Source organism: Excalfactoria chinensis, chromosome 2, assembly GCF_039878825.1.
Source record: "Excalfactoria chinensis isolate bCotChi1 chromosome 2, bCotChi1.hap2, whole genome shotgun sequence".
Lineage (NCBI taxonomy): Eukaryota > Metazoa > Chordata > Aves > Galliformes > Phasianidae > Excalfactoria > Excalfactoria chinensis.
In genome coordinates, this window is record NC_092826.1 from 25,587,315 (window position 1) to 25,605,022 (window position 17,708).

The 17,708-nt window shown below is 38.3% G+C and overlaps 1 protein-coding gene across 1 annotated transcript; it reads left to right on the forward strand.

The window, feature by feature from the left end:
* Nucleotides 1-941: 941 nt before the first annotated feature.
* Nucleotides 942-7,495, forward strand: SLC7A13 (solute carrier family 7 member 13). The gene is made up of 4 exons (XM_072330529.1): nt 942-1,665; nt 4,231-4,362; nt 6,156-6,520; nt 7,250-7,495. The coding sequence occupies exons 1-4, from the start codon at nt 942-944 to the stop codon at nt 7,493-7,495; spliced, it is 1,467 nt and encodes a 488-aa protein (XP_072186630.1).
* Nucleotides 7,496-17,708: the final 10,213 nt, after the last annotated feature.

Sequence of the window (17,708 nt, forward strand, 5' to 3'; positions counted from 1 at the left end):
TGCCTAACCTGATTTGAGTAAATGCAGAGGATGTGCATTTGCAGTGGTACTCAGAGGTCACAGTGAATCATGCCTTTATTCCTTTTCTGACTTCTCTGTGTGCGCCCTCTCAGTTTTAGTTCCTGTGCCTGTTTCAGGGTAGTTCTTAGGTCGAGTGCATTGTGAGCTGTTCTGATGTAATGAGTCTGACCATTTTTAAATACAGATAGTAAATTTCTATGGAGGTAGTACTGTAATGATGCGTACTCCATAAAAACCATTAATAAACTGATGACGTTCTCTATAGTGCAGTGTTCAGGAAGAGAACTATAAGCAAGATTCAGTACATGCAGGGACTGATGGCAATTTGGCAAAACACACTGTTATCTACTGATCACTGATCTTTGTATATACTGACTGTGGAAAAACATGTTTGTCTGTTCAACTCATGTCCCTGTCACTGTCCATAGCATACAGAGGGCTGTGCTTTTTCATCATGCTGCCATGTCTTCTCACTTTCCCTTTTCAATAGGTCTCATACAGAGATACCATTTACTTATCTCACAGAGTTGTTTCTGATAACATATTTAAAGAGTCTGGGAGTCCTTTGATAGAAATCAGCAAAGAATTGAAAAGCATTTACTGTGTATTATTTGTTATGCCAATTTCTTTAAAGACATCCCCAGACCAAATTTCTGAAGTACATATTAAACCAAAGTGTCCATGATTTACCAGCATTCCTTGAAGTAACCAGTTAATCATCTTCACACACAAGACAGCTAAACCTAAAGTATGCTTTCTTTTCTGAATGATTAAGCCAGGCTTCCCATAGCATTTCACTGGCAAGTAATCATTCACTGGCAATGACAATCAACTGAGAACAAAGAGGAAAATACGCGTAATCTTGACACTGAAGCCATAGAATCTGCTGTGAAAAATAAAAAAGAAGAAAAAAAAAAAAAATGGGAAGAGGAAAGAGAAGTGATCCCAAAGATGTGAAAAGAAAAGAAAAAACCAAGATGCAACTCAAACGAAGAATAGGTTGTTTTGATGGGGTAAGTTTTATTATCGGCTCAATAGTTGGGGCAGGGATCTTTGTGTCTCCCACAGGGGTGTTAAAGCATTCCCTGCTTAATGTTGGTGTTGCATTAACGATCTGGACTGCTTCTGGACTAGTTTCTCTTATGGGTTCCCTCTGCTATGCAGAGCTGGGCACTGCTCTGCCATTTTCTGGAGGGGAATACAGCCATATTAAAAGAGGCCTTGGATCCCTACCTGCCTTTGTGTTCATCTGGACATCAACGTTTACCAAGCCAGCATCAAATGCTGCCCGAGCCTTGCTATTCGCTGAATATGCTACCCAGCCCTTCTATGGCATTTGCCCTGCACCAGAAGTGCTGAAGAAATGCTTGGCTTTGGCTGTCCTCTGGTCACTGGGGATTCTGAATGGACTCAGTGTCAAAGTGGCTGCATGGGTGCAGACGGTGTTCACCCTCCTGAAGATGATGGCGTTGTCTGTAATTGCTGTTGGTGGCGTAGTTCTGCTCGTTGGTGGAAGGAAGGAGAACCTCGCCAGGTTTGAGGACATGTTTGGCTCAGAGATGCCCAATGTGTCACAGATCGCTGAAGCCTTTTTCCAAGGACTGTATGCCTATGGTGGTTGGTGGTCCCTCAATTATATGGCAGGTATCTTGCTCTTTTTCTTTAGATTTTATTCTGCAGTAGCAATTCTTAACATTTCTCAACTAGTATTAGAAGAACTTGTCTGTCCTTCATGGGTTCGTGCACTTGGTTAGGTTAGGTTGTGGTTGGACCCGATGATCTTTAAGGTCTTTTCCAACCTGAGCAATTCTGTGATTCTATTTTTGTGGTACAAACTGTCCACTGGTCTTGTGTGTGATAGGGATGGTACAAGAGACATTGCTGTACTGCATGGGTGTTCTTGCTTCTTGTACAGTCCCCAGAATGAAATTAACATTTACAAGGGATGACAAGAGAAATTCGAGAGTTTCATTTAAAAACTCATTTGTAAATACAATTTGTCATATCTTAAAAAAATAGAGTTTTGAGTTTCACAAAAGAATGCTTAAATTAAGATATTTTTACTAGCTTATTTCTCGATAAGGACCAATTCCGAAAGATGATCGATTAATTTGTATTTAAATATCCATACCTTCTCTGATTTATACATGGACAAATTCATACTGAATTGTGTTAAAATATATCAGTTTGAAGGGATATATAGGGGCAGCCTGTCCACGATAGTTCCCTGAGAACAGACATAGAAGAGTGTAAGGGAAGTGGTATAAATCTTCTGATATAACTTATATCCAATTTTAAACATGCAAAATCTTCTGGCGTGTTCATTTCCTGGTCCTGTTCTATATCCAGTGATAGGTAACAATAATAAAGAGCAGTTTTTCATGAAAACTACAAGGACATAATGCTCACAGTTACATACTCTGCAACAAGTTGAGTGAACAATGTTTTATAATATCATTAGATTTATGGAGTTAAGTTGTAAATAAATGGATAGTGCTGTTATATCTTTAACCTTACTCATCTGCTGACCTCTACCACATGTAGAAACATTAAACATTAAATAAACCCAGTGTGTGAAATGTGTAACACAAAGTTCAGTGGTGAGAACAGTGTGAAAATTGGGTTAATATTTAAAAAACTGTCAGTTACTATTAAAATCCTGTTAATTCTGCATTTAGAATATACTGTTATTAAAAAGGTGTTAAAAAGCAGAAAATACAGCTTTTGAAATCTTAGGGTTTTCTTAAAGGCAAGAATTCCAATTTGTAAACCCAAGGAAATACAAAATTGTTCACAAGGTACTATTTGCTGATCAGTTACCACAAGTAACAATTGCAATTACGCAAGGGATACGTGCAATCCACTGAGTAGCACAGCTGTTCAGACAAATGCAACTATGCTATAGACCTCTCCTGAACTGGGTTTCCTGTTCTTCAACAATAACTTTCATTCCTGTGAGCCTTAGCTAAAGGATCCCACGCCAGCTGGATGTTGGGACTGTAGCTAGCGATGAAACAAATGGAATGACAAATTTAAATCAGCTATTTTGGTGATTGCCTCCTTTTGTGCTCAAAATTATGAAGTGTATTTCTTCCATTTTAAATAAATCCCCAGTTCTCCAATAAACGGTATCCACATTTCTCTGTTGTGCTCATTCTGTCTCTCTGCAGTCTGTGCACTGCACCCCAGAACAGGGCAGGCTCAAAGCTGATGTAGGAGGCAGAGATAGTATTTGGGGAGAAAAATGATTCACCCTCCCTCATCAGCCTATATCAATACTGATACAGACTGAATAGTTTTAAGCTAAGATACTGGGTTTAGCGCTAAACACTTTTCCTCCACCATTTTTGTCATGAAAATGATAATGGCACAATCCATCTGGGAACTGCCCTTTTTGAAAGCCGCTCCATTACTGCTCCTCTGTCAATACTTTTCCATTATGTCTTCTGTACCTTCTGATGTAAGAGCAAAGAGAAATGTTTTGAGCAGGAACAGGAAAATACACTCAGAATGATGATCAGAGGGCTGGAGCACTTCCCTACGAGGACAAACTGAGAGAGTATGAACTGGAAGACAGTGGATTTAAACTAGATATTAGGAAGAAATTCTTTACTGTGAGGGTAACAAGACACTGGAACAGGTTGTCCAGTGAAGTTGTTATGGATGACCCTCTCTGGAGGCATTCAAGACCAGGCTGGATGGGGCTTTGAGCAACCTGATCTAGAGGGAAGTGTCCCTGCCTGTAGCAGGGGATTGGAACTACATGATCTTAAAGGTCCCTTCCAATCCAAACCATACTATGATTCTATGAAAATTTTGAATCAGGGCTCACAAAGTGATGAAAGAATAAATAAATTAATATTCTAATGTACTGCCATGTATTTGTTTAATCACATCAGAGACTATTTATTAGTGCTCTGTCATTTTTTTATCAGTCTGTCAGGTCTCTCTTTTCCCAAGACACCTGATAACTGAAAAAAAGACAAAGGAAAAAAGAAGTTCTAAATATTTCATTTAGGACTCTTTGATGAAAAACTATTCGACAACTATTCAACAAGCAGTGTAGTTTAGGAACCATGATTAGGGTTTGGGGTGAGATTTCTGTGTCATTCATGTCAACCTCTGTGGAGATTCACCACTGAAACCACACTTACAGAAGTTACACTGCTTGCTTTATTGTTATTATTATTATTTAATTGTGTTTTTCAGAGGAGATGAAAAACCCTAGCAGAAATATCCCTTTAACTGTGATGACAGCTGTTCCCGCAGTAATTGTGTTTTACTTACTGGTAAACATCTCATATCTGACTGTCCTCACACCAAAGGAAATTGTCTCCTCAGGTATGAGTTTGATACTTTTGTGAGAAAGGTGAGGTCTGTTAGCGTACCTGTTTGATGTTAATGTACTGGATTACTTGTGCTTACCTAACTCCACAATTGGGAAGTGTGAGTTTCAGTTGGGAAGTGTGAGTTTCAGTCTAAGTTTTAAACGAGATTTGTGGTTTAATTTTACTGCATGATATAGGTTGGACTGAATACAGAGTATATAGTAGGTGTCAAAATTTTGGCTTATACCTGTACTGTCTAAAAAGAAATCAGAAGTGCATTCAAACATGGAAATCAAGTGATGACTGGGCCCTTGTTTGGTATAGGTAGGGATTTAGTTTTCCAGTAGTCTTAATCCTCTGTCCTCCTTTCTTTCCTCTAAAAGTGGAGTAACTCTAGTTAGTACTCTAGTTAGTACTCTAACAGTAACAGTGTCTGAGGCTAAAGTCCTTACTGTTTAGGATGGAAACATAATCTTTCCAAGTTACCTGTAATAATAAATAATATAAAAAAGGCAATAGACAGGAAAATATGGCCATTTGGGGCTGAAGAGGGGTTATTCATGATAAGTATTTTCATTTCTTGGAAGACCCTGTACAAAAGTCCAGTTTCTGTAAAGCTTTTCTCAGATGCCATGCCAATAAGCTGTGTATAAAAAGGGCCTAGAGGAGCTGTATTTCTCTTTGATTGTCCAAGCAGCACCTTTTCAGATCCCAGCCTAATGAAACTGAACTGTCAGACCTTGCCTTGTCCAGGAGTGACAACAACAATCACTTATTATTATTATTATTGTTGTTGTTATTATTATTATTATTATTATTATTATTCTTTTTCCTCTGTGAAAACAGCTCAGTAACAGAAATGATGGTGTAGCTCAGCAGCCCCATAGTGTTGTCTGCCCATGATCAGGCTATCTGCTGGGAGAGACACAGACATTTACAAATCCATCCTGGCAGGAAAGCAGCAGTGGATACCAGAACATCAGCGAGCAGGTGCCTGGCTGGCACAAGCAGTTCCTAAAATGATGCTGGAGCAGTGCTTATTTACGTCAGCTGAGGAGATGGCCTTAAAATGATATCTCTCATTTCAAACATTGCTGCAGTTCTTGATTGCTCACTACATTGTTGTTATCTTTTCCCCTAATCTGAGGAGTTTTATGCTGTGCAAATCACTGCAAGACCTATATTCCTCATGGCACTCAGTTATAGGCCTGCTAAGAATTAGTCCTCAGTATAATACAGGCCATCACCAGTTTCTGAGAAAGATGGAAAATCATTTGTTCAGCAATAATCTTTCACATTTCCTAGCTCTACCCAAAGCAAAATCAGATTAATAACATGCTTTCTGACCTGTCTTTCTACATACATACAGTTGTGTTTCCTCTTACCAGTAGGCCATGTCACCTTTGTGGTCAGGCAGACTAATGCCTCCATTGTTTTCTCTACTCAGATGGTCCTGCTCATATGTTTACATTTGTTATTCATGATGCCAAGATGCAGCCGTAACACTTACAGGGCGCTCAGTCCATTGCCTCCTTTTGGCCACTGTGGCTTCACCCAGGAGCATTTGTGGTATTCAGCAGTCCTTGCTGTAACCTTTTCCATGGAAATTTTATCTCCTGAATACAGTACTGATAGAATTAGATTAGACTCATTTGATTATCCAAAAAACCAAAAACCAAAGCAAAACAAAAACCAGACATTCCTGATAAGTAATATATTATGCATTTTAAGTTTCCTTTTTCTTGAGTCTGTTGGAAATTCAGAGCATGGTACCTACACCACTTCTGATGCTTTGTTTTCTTGCAGTTGCTGTGGCAGTAACTTGGGCTGATCGAGTGATCCCCTCTGTTGCCTGGATCATTCCTCTCTCCGTTGCTATCTCGATATTTGGTGCCCTCAACAGCAGCATGTTCACATTGGGTCGATTAAGCTATGCTGGAAGTCAGTCAGGACATTTACCTGTTTTAATATCCATGCTTAACGTCCATACTTGTACTCCAGCACCAGCCATGATTTTTTCAACCACCATTGCATCCATTTTTATCATCCCCTCTGACCTTATTATGTTAACAAATTACTTTGGATTTTCTGCCTGGCTTATGATTGGATTGACTTGTGCAAGCCTGATTGTACTTCGATACCGAGAACCTAACCTACATCGACCATACAAAGTAATTGGAAATAAGTTATTAAATATTCTTTTGGCTTTTTTGAGTCATGGGCATCATGCAAAAGTTATGGAACAAATGCAAGACAAAAGTTGATAGTTACTACAGAAATATAAATGATAATCACAATGATTAGAACTCTTACTCATGGTCTGGGACAACTCTGCTTCATACTGAAGGGAAAAGGTAAAAAAAAAAAATAGAGCTTACCTGAAAACAAGAGATGAGTATGCATAGAACTGGGGAGATGTGCAGATGAGGAACAGGAAACCATACTGAGGTGGAGCAGTGACAGGAACCATGTGGGATCCAGGCTGGCAGGTGTTGGTTTAAGGTGACCTTTGTTTCCTTTCATCCTTTTTCACCCAACCACAGGGTTGGTTTCATTTCTTCTCAATCTAACTGTCAGAGCACTAGGTTGGAGATACACAATTAATTAGCATTAATTGTGAAAGCTGCCTCTAGGTACCCAGTGCTGAGTTTATTTCAGGTGTCCATACTATTATGTGGGTGAATGCTTTTCAGGTGCTGCTTATCTCTTTTCCTTAATGATAGAAGGAGCCTGAAAAAGTGTTGTAGACAATTTTATGTCAGATAAGTCCCCCCTGAGTTGAGATTGGAGCAACGCAAATGGTATTATGGTGTGGCAAAGAATGCATTATTACTGTAATGAGTGATACACAAAACTATGGTTGGTCAGCTACTTCCTAATATTTTTTCTTTCTCTTGCAGGTGTTTCTACCGGTTCCGTTTGTGATGGTGGCCATGTCATTCTTCTTAGTTTTAGCTCCTATTGTCTGGTCTCCAAATATGCAATATTTTTATGCTTTTTTGTTTATGCTGGGGAGTCTTATTGTTTATTTTCCTTTTGTACATTTTAAATTGCATTTTGCATTTTTGGATAAAATTACTTGCTACTTGCAGCTACTGCTGGAAGTTTCTCCTCCTGAATGTTCTGATGAGAGTAAATATGAATAATGGCAACTTTTTAATCCCAGTGCAACTGACAACCAGTAGGAGGTTTTCTTTAACTAAGATTGTAGGTCAAGAATTAGATGTTGCATGTCATATATAGGAATACGTGCTCGCATATGCCTATACAAATATGTATGTACAAATATGTGTGTACACATATATGAATATGTATGTATAGACATTTAGTGTCAGGACTGTGTGTATAAGTAAATGTTAGTATGCATACATATACATAGATGTACATATTTAATAGATGCACATAGTCTCCTTTAAATTGGTGAAATCCATAAAATGCTCCCTCTTGCTCCCGAAGGCACCATTGAAGTTGCATATATAATTGAAACAACAGAAATAAAACTAAATTACAAAACCAATACTTACCAATATTATCTTAAATAAGTACATATATACTTGTCAACATCATGCACTTTTAGTCTCCAAAGTAAGTTGGCTAGATTATTTCTAGTTCTTAATAGTCTGTTTATTAGAATTTGTGGTTTTAAAGGCCTTAAACTTCTATACATCTTCTAACTTTTTTTTTTTTATCTGAATTTATTTTTAATAAAAAGGCTTTGAAGAACATTGTAAAATTATCCAAGAATTCTTTTTTAATCCTGAGAAATCTGTACCTGATGAGAAAACCGTACCTGATGTACCTTGGCTACACAGAAATATGGGGTGAAGTCTTAGTAGGCATCAAATAAATCAATAAGAACTATTTATCCTGTTTGTCACACCAATAAAATTCAATATCCAGAGTAATGTACTAAATTGCTAAATCTAACTAAGAATTAATATTCTTTTATTCCTTATTTTTTTGAGTTGCTGATACATGAGAGCATTTTTGTCCTCAATCCATCTCCCTTCCACTTTTTAAAATGAAATTAAGATAAATTGTTGACCTTTTGTTTTAAGAACTGAGCCGCATTAAGCCCACTGAGCATTTAATCTTAAAGCCTAAGAACCAGTACACAGGAAATATCAGATACTTCAGGGCTAATCTATTAACACACTCTGTAATTTTCATAATTATGACAGAATTACGTGGTTAAATGTTGTTGGCTTTTTTTACATGTTCGTATAATGCTCACCAGTACAACCAGTAGGTGGCTCCAGACCAACATCTCTCTTAGACCAGGATATTCTGGGTCACTGGATGTTGTGTTAGTGAGAGAAAAAGATTTACAGAGCATTTTATTATTGTAGAATAGAAAAATCCTTGCTAAAAGATTTAATTCTTCAGTTTAGAGGTCTGGATGATAGCTTGGATCTTTAGAGCTGTGCAAAGTACAGGGTACCACCAACAAAGCTGGGAGCCATCTGAAGGCTTAGGAGGATTTGATGCTCTACAGGCAGAGTGCCCAAAATGAAAAGAAGTGCAAGATGCAATTGGCTGTTCTTATGGGTGATGAGGTACACAGAATGGAAACCTGAAGTAAAATGTAGATCTTTTAAAATGCTGTTAAACAGAAGCCCATGCAAGAGAGTAGTGAATACAGCTGAGATGCATCCTGCTGAAAGCAAGAGAGGAATCAATGTTTAATTTCACTGAATGGGGCCATCAGAAAAGCATTCATCTTACTATTTTAATTAAAAAAAAAAAATAAATCACAGGGCTAAAGAAAATTTTCTGGAGGTATTATTGTAAGAACTGAATTCTAGTGTGGATGAAAAGAAATTGAAAATTTTACTGTGACTAAAAAACTTGAGTATGGATTTGTAAAGCCAGGTGTGGTGCCTGGCAGTGCCATTGATTTTCAGCTGACCTTAATCAAGTCACCTATTTAAACCTATGTTTTAATTTGTAACTGAAAATGAAAGTCATAGGGAAAAAAATGTGATTGGTACAATAAAATAGCTGTTGGAAAGGGTCCAAAGGAGGGCCACGAAGATGATCAGGGGGCTGGAGCACCTCCCCTACAAAGACAGGCTGAGGGAGCTGGGCTTGTTCAGCCTGGAGAAAAGAAGGCTGCGGGGTGACCTCATTGCAGCCTTTCAATACCTGAAGAGAACCTATATCCAGAAGGGGAGTAAACTCTTTGAAAGGGCTGATAATAGCAGGACAAGGGGAAATGGTTTTAAGTTGAAAGAGGGAAGATTTAGGTTGGATGTTAGGGGGAAGTTCTTTACTAAGAGAATGGTGAGGTCCTGGAACAGGCTGCCCAGGGAGGTTGTGGATGCCCCGTCCCTGGAGGTGTTCAAGGCCAGGTTGGATGGAGCCCTGGGCAACCTGATCTAGTAAACGTGGAAATTTGGTGGCCCTGCCAGGCAGGGGGGGTTGGAGCTTCATGATCCTTGAGGTCCCTTCCAACCCGGGTCATTCTGTGATTCTGTGACTCTGTAATAAAATTGTACAGAGTGTGATGTTGCCTAAACTGGGGAACCCTGGGCTTGTTTTTTCAGGATAACTATTATGATCAAAGTGCACCTCGTTTCCTGAAATTAAGTTTCAAGTACAGTAAAAAAAAAAAAAAAAGGGATAGGACAAATCATCCCAGCCACCTTGGTTTAAATGGATAGCAGATATCCTGTAACTCAGAGGCCTTTGACTGCAGGTAGATGGAATGACTACAAAACATACGAATGGTGAAATGTTTAAATACATCCATGAGCATTTGAAAATGTGCCAAATCAAGCTGTGAGGATTTAAGAGAGAGTATATAAAATGAGAAAAACAGGATTAGTGACATTTTTGTTTAGTTTTTGATTAAATGATTTCAGCATGACCTTGGAATTTTACAACGAGAGAGATCAAATCCTGAGCAATTTCACCACCTCATCTGCACGTACTACCTTATACACTATATTAATTTCATTTCTACAAAAACTAAGGGATTGTGTTCCTCAAATTTAATGTCTTCTTTAACACAAACTACCCATTCCTACATCTCAGTGAGACAGAGGTCTTCTGAAAAATAACATTCATTAAATGACCCATTGCTTGGAAAGGGGCTCAGCTGAGCTGAATTAACATCATAAAAGCAACCTCAGATATGGTATTATTTCTTATCTTCTGAATATGAATCTCTTGATGTGCTTCTAATGCAGCCTTTCTCTTGCCTGAGTGGTTTAAAATGCTAAATCACAATGAAGCAAATACAGCTTTCAATTTGTATAGATTTCTTATTGTTGCTGGGTCATTCCACATTTCCAAGCACTGAGCATAAAGGAACAGAATTCAAATTTATAACTTGTATTAGCTACTCTGGCCAAAAGCAATTCCATATTTTAACATTATAGCTTGTTTTAAATGACGCTAGTTGGTCTCAGCTGCTTTCCTACTTTTATGTATCTCAGAAAACGCTATATGGAAGTGTGAGTGTTTTAGTACTAGACTATATCAAATGTTTATTTCAATTTTTAATTTAGTTTTTTACCTTTGACATAATAATTTGTTAAAGCTCGTGCACGCTTTCATGTTCCAGAAGTTCAACCTGACAACAAACTTAAAATGCAGTTGTTTTATTTTCAGTACTGTACCAGCCGAGTTTAGCATGTAATGAACCTGGCTGTTTTCCTAGGTTCCTAACACAAAATCTGTATATGTGTGCCCATTACTTTCATTTTTGCAACTGTCAACATAAAATGACAAATGAAAGTCAGTATTCACTTTTATTTTAAAAATTACTTATAGTTATACATCATACTAACCCCATGTCTCCTAACTGCTTGTAAAGGAGCTGTGGGGAAGAAAGGAAGGGGAAAAAAAAATCAGCAATTAATTTTTTAATCCGCATAGGTATTGTCATCTGTGATTCCAATGAAGAGACAATCAACTAGTAAGAAGAGCTGCATTACCCAGAGAGGTGGTGGGTGCCCCATCCCTGGAGACATTCAAGGTCAGGCTGGATGGCACTTTTAGCACCTGATCTAGCTGTTCATTGCAGGCCAACTCAAATGATTCTATGATTCTGTGATTTTTGCTTGAACTTGTAATTTGATTGGTTGGAACTGTGGTTTGTGCAGAATGAGTTGCCTTTAGCTGTCAGCCTTGGAGGAATTCAGACCTCCTGGCTTCTGACTTTGATATATAGCCCTGTGGACATTGCAAGGGTTTCCCATATCTCAGTTTCCACATCTGCTAAAACAAAGAAAATCATGTTTTAGCAGCTGTCTGATCACACAGGTCGATGAGAATCTGCTTGTCTCCCTCCTTTCCTGGCATGCAATTGGGAATTATTCCCATTACTTCTCCATGTGACTCATACCAAGTGATGGGGACCGCGGCTCACTTTTGGAGGTGCTGAATATTGTCTGTTCTTTCTGGCTCAGTTTGAAGGCATGAGACCTGTAAGGGCTTCAGAAACTTGGAAGCTGTTTCTGTTCTGCTTTGGAGCAGGAAATAAAGCATTTTTTTAAATTAACAGGTTTGGATAACTTGTGTCCGACAGGTTTAAAGACACCGTTAAGGAGGCTGACTATTAACGTTGATTTTCGATTTATCAGAGGAAGTTCCAAGAGAGGAAAAGGAGGTTAATATGCTCATATTTGAAGAGAATAAAAGAAATGACCCACCTAATTATAATTCTGTCAGTGTGACATAAATCCTTGGAAAAATAATGGAGCAACTAATATGAGACTGAATCAATAAAGAATTAAAGAGATAGTAGCATAATTAATGCGGAATCGTTTGTGCTTGTGGAAAATGAAGCTTCACGGTATTTATTTATTTTTCCCTGTAATTTTAATTTTGACTAAAGGGTGAAAATATTGGAGTACAATATTCAAACTTCTTTATTTGAAACAGGATGAAAAAATGCATATGAAAGATCTGAATGATGACAAAACAATTGTGACACATTAAAAGCATTAAGAACTGGCAAATGAGATCTCATGTTAGCCTTTGAAAACATGTCTCCAAAGATGCCTCATGGAGGTCAGACCTTTCATGCATTTGTAAGTGGCCTGAAAAAGTGGGGTTATCACTGAAAAAGTTTACACATAACTAAAATGGAAAATAGCAAAAAAATGAGTAAGATGCCAGAGCACAGATCCAAAAATATCAGGCTTCTGTAGTCAGCTCGGAAGAAGCACAGAAGGTATACTGCAAAATTTATTGCCATATGTATAATATCCTAAACTGATATCCCCTTTTTGGTTACAGCACACTGCTTGATCATTTTTGTTCCTGGTGACTAAAAGAACTGGTGTGCAGTCATAGTTAAAGAGCCACAGATCTGAACTGCAGTGAGACCCCGCTCCTCTGGCAGCAGCGCTCAGACCCCTTCTGAAGAGCTGGTTCCTATTCTTCCTTCACAATGGGGAAAAGTGCTGTGAATTCTCCCCAGATCCCTTCCAATAGCAGTCAGTTAATGACACAAAACTGAAGACAGGAAATAGCTGGAATTCAGGTAGTTTAAGTTAACCTAATGGAAATTTTGTGACTTGATGCAGATATTGCTGGTAGGCTGGTTAATACAGCAAGATCCTGGACCAGAAAGTTGAAAGCATTCAGACTAAATTTAAAGCACACGTAGACATCATTCTGCTAGGCACAGTACGTTCATTCAGACCCAGCTGAAAATAAAGATATATTCAGGTAACAAGAGAATAACTTTTGTTTGTGTTTCATCTTAATTCCTTTTCACAGCATTTGACATACTTTCTAGCAGAAATTCCTATCACATCCATTCCTATCAGTGTTGGAAGGATTCTCCAATGCAGCACATTTCCATAGTTTAGTCTTTTTTTATTCAAAATTGTCTAATCATTTCACTTTGTGGACTTGAGATCATTCCAAGCCAAAAAGGTTATGGCATCATTTTGAATCTACTTTCAGAAGCTGCTGAAGATAAACAAGACATCTGCCAAAAACAAGTCAGTTGAATTTGATTGCACGTATTTTACTCCTAGCATATCACACCTTTCTTTTCTGAGGTTTATCCTCGTCGCAGAGGTTGGACTAGTTTGGCAGAACTGCTGCAACAAGTACATCTCGAATACTCAAAAAGTCACCCAAACATACACAAGACACTGAGTTGTCTTCAGTTTTTTTCTCCAGCATAAACCTTTTAATTTGCTGACAGAAATCTCATCTCTGTACATTCATTGCCAAGCAAGTTTACTTCTTGTTACTTTATACTTGCTGGTTGATTTAGTTTCTGTTTCCGTTGCTACTCAAGACCTGATGACTGCTCTGACATTTTAAAAACACTTTGCCTAAGGAATTTTCCTTCTGAATTTGTCTCATTTGACCTTCTGGCTTAGCTCTAGCTCTATCTCTGTTTACTGCAACTGGGAGTAGAAACTAGGTGATCACTGTGGTCCTTTTCAACCCAGGCCATTCTATGATTCTATGATTTTATTGAATTTCTGTTCCTTCTACAGATTGTGCTAGACTGAGTGATTCATTAAAAAGCTGCCCCTATTTGTAGGTGGAAATTTTCACTAAAACAAGGTTCTTTCTTTTTTTCCCCTACAGTTTATTTAATGAGATTGATTGATTCTTCCTCTGTTTCCTCTTAAGTGACCCCAACCAGCATCCTCTGTGAACTCTGGACGCTGAAACTAGGTTCAGTATCCAAGAAACGGTCACACAAATGACTCAGCATAGGGTTGTCATGGGGTGAAATGAAAGTTTTTACTTGCACTTTGTGCATTATATTCCAAGTCATGCCTCAGTGTCATTATAAGCAATTATTCCTAGCTAATTATTTACCAAGGCTTCTAACACCTGGTCTAAAACTCTGATTCCCAGTAGAGGCTACAAGCTCTTGGGAGTATGATCTACATTTTTTCTTCTGAGTGGGTGCTTTTATAGCTGGTGATACTGAAATTGGTGTTTTAGTGCCTGCATCCAGATTATTCAGCATGTCTTGTAGCAGCAGACTGTTTTTACATTGCCTATGATTTTCCTCAGCTTTGTCAGACCTGAAGTGTATCAAGGATAGCTTTGCGTTTTCCCTCCAGCCTAGAAAATGTATTTTAGAGAAGAGCACATTCTGGTTTTAGTAACTGATTATGCTTGCAACAGTTTGTCTTTATGTATTTCTAAAGAAAATTCTGCTTCTTCTTGGTCCTGTTAGTGGTGTCCAAACATTTTGTCATGTATTTCTTTTTCAGTCTTCTTTCTTTAATCGGGATAGTGCCTATGTTTTAGTTGGAGGAAATACTGAGTTTTTGCTGGACCTGAAAGCCACTTACACATTCCCTGCATAGTACTAGCTCTAGTCTTACTAAATTCAGCCTTGCAGCTTTTTAAAAACCTGCAAAATTGGAAGAATCTCTATTTTAGGCCTCATTACTAGGACTGTAATTAATCATCAGTATTTTATATATAATCAATACCAACATTAACCCCTAGAGGCTTTTTCATAAGGGGAAAAGGAAAAAACCAAAAACTTAAAGCTCAGCTTTTAAATTGATCTTTTAACCTCACAAATCCTCATTTCCTAATATGTTTGGCAGCATGTTGTTCTTATTCAACTGTTCTAAATCAGATACTCTACTGGAGACTTAACTTTAAGCACTTTTTTTCCTCCTTTTTGTTTTAAACACTTTCACGCATTAGAATACTGGTCAGATATTTCAACATGTTAGACAAAATAACTCCTATGTTGAATTGAATGGCACAGTCACTATAAAGCTTGCCATTAACAACCTTAGCTGGGATCTATGTGATAAGCATCCTATCCTGGATCACATCCTGTCCTGTAAATGTCCCGATTGAGTCATGCAGACCTCAGGGTGGATTTTTGGAAAGGCATGTTTTGATCTCAGCAGCATGTGAAGGTGTCTGAAAAAGTTTTAAGTGACTTTCCCCCTAAGCAAAATGGTTTCCATGTGGTCCATTGTGAAACTTAGCCATCTTCATTCAGGTAGAACGTGCCAATGACTGAGCAACCTCTGCCAGTTCTCCAGCACCCGCACACTACAGCAGTACTGTGTGGTGTTCAAAGGGAGCTTCCCATGCTCCAATTTGTGTCCATTGCCTCCTCTCTTGGCACTAGGAACCACTGGAGAGAGCATTACTCTTGTCCTGTCTGCACCCTTCCTTCACTTTCCTTCAGGTACTTACATATGTACATTGCTGAGATCCCCCTGAGCCTCCTCCAGGCTGAATTTACCTGCTTGTGATCTGGCACCAGCTGACATAATCAGTTTGGTTGACAAAAGAAAGGTTCATTGCCTCAAAGCCAAAAAGTTTTCTGCCCTATACCCGAGCTGTTAAGGTGAATTTTGAGCAATCTAACATTACAAAATAGAGTTCAGGGATCTGGCAGAGGAGCAGGCAGAAATAAAACGGTTGGAAACCAAAGAGTGATGATGGTCAATGAGAGCTGGCTGTGAGGTGCTATGAAGTGCATAAAAAGTAGGAAACTAGGAGACAGAGAGGAAAGGAACATTTATGTGTATCTGCTGAACTTCAGTACTGTTGTGGGATTATTATTATTTTTCTTTTTTTAATTCACTGAATAAAATATACGGATTTAAGTTTTCAAATCAAACTTTAAAGTAGTGCTGCATCTGAGGCTTGCTGGAAAGAAATCCCAGTGAAATCAATAGAAAGACTCCCATTGACACAGCAAGATTTTATTTCTTTATTGGCTTGAATCATATGTAAGATCGAAAGGACTTGTTTGAACTTTAATTCCGCATAGATGTTAATGCATTTAAGAAAACCCTGCCAACATTTTAGTTTCTTGAAGATCCTTTGAGGGTGTTTTTCTCAGGTTTCTAAAATATTCTCATTAAATCAATTAAAATGCACCTCTTCGGACATTTTCACATATTAAAATGGAGTATGTCCCTACAGAGAGTAGTAATACAAATGCAATTGTTTATAGTTAATTTACACTGTTTTGACACCAGAAGTTCTCTTGAAAATTCTTCATGTCAGTCTTTTGCTTTACACACATATAATTTTTTTTCCCTTTGAGCACTGACATCTCATGCTGACTGTTGTGGCATTTAGTGCATTCTCTTGCATAGCACTGTTCTTGCATGTTCTTGGTTGGTGTTGTAATCAGCGCTTCTGGATAAATTATGTGATTTTTCAAACAGGAGGATTGTATGGAAGTGCAGGATTCTCAGAAGCACAATCCAAATTTAAACTGAAAGTGTGTGACAAATACAACACACATCTAAAAATATGTTGGTTGATCCAAAAGCGATGCCTCCTATTTATTTCCAAGGAAACTATAACAAAGAGCACAACAACACTGTTTGACAGAGCAAATTCTAAGCTACAAAACAGCATTTTCCAACACAGTCATCACCATTAGTTATGCATCTTTGTCAGTGATGAACAAGAACCTGCATGACATGACTGTAAAAATCTGCACCATTGGAAGTGACCACCGTTGCTGCTGTCCACCACCTCACTGTGCTCACATCCACCAGTCGGTCTCCATTACCATTCAGCAAGCAACTATGAATGTAAATTTTTTTCTGAATGGAGTAATTCAGTAACACACCTTTGCTTCGTTTGCACTTCCATGTCAGGCACCATTGTGTTAGGCTGCCCCTCTGCTGCCATCTGTCTTGTAAAAGGGGCCTGGTCAGATTTGTGTCACTGGTAGCTGATACCTTCTAAAAGAAAGCACTGCTTAAGAATCCTTTCAAAGTCTTTTCCTGGAGAAAGGACTCCTGAAATGAGAGGAGTTAAATCTCCACCTTTCTGCCCAGATGCTTCTCTGCACGGCACCATCACCTGCATGGATGGTTGAGGGAGCAGGGACTGTGTGAGATGGAATGAAAAGGCATCTCTCTTCTCTTGAGATAATCCAGTCATTGGCTGCTGAGCTGTGCGAGGATGGGCTTCCCCATCATCTCACCACTATATGCGATGATGTAATTAGAGAAAACTTACTGGAAATTATGTTGAAAGCCATTACAGCCTCTGTGGCCTGAAAACTGGTGGCATTTATCATTTAGATGCAACATTTTGCAGTGCCTTTCCCCCATTTTGCAAAAGTGGGAAAACATAATGTTAGTAAAAAAATTTTTATTGCTAGCATCACTTACTGTGTACTTGCTGGACCATTTGCTTTTATCTGAAAGAAGCCCATGAGTCCAAGGTCAAAATAGATCAGATCTCTATGTTTTCATTTTCATTTTAATATTATTTTGTCTTGTTCATGTACGTAACCCTCCTGCACTTCCCATATTTATCTGGCACATGAACTGTCTGGCTGGTAAACAGCTAATTTTAAGCTAACATCGCAATGTATTCAATAAATGAATTCTGAATTTTCTATTACTTGTATTCACACCA

What these genes read in the sequence shown, in the direction of transcription:
- SLC7A13 (XM_072330529.1), top strand. Translation starts at nt 942, where the DNA reads ATGGGAAGAGGAAAGAGAAGTGATCCCAAAGATGTGAAAAGAAAAGAA. An exon ending in AAAGGAAATTGTCTCCTCAG is followed by an intron (nt 4,363 to 6,155) that starts GTATGAGTTTGA and finishes GTTTTCTTGCAG; the next exon opens with TTGCTGTGGCAGTAACTTGG. An exon ending in ACCTACATCGACCATACAAA is followed by an intron (nt 6,521 to 7,249) that starts GTAATTGGAAAT and finishes TTTCTCTTGCAG; the next exon opens with GTGTTTCTACCGGTTCCGTT.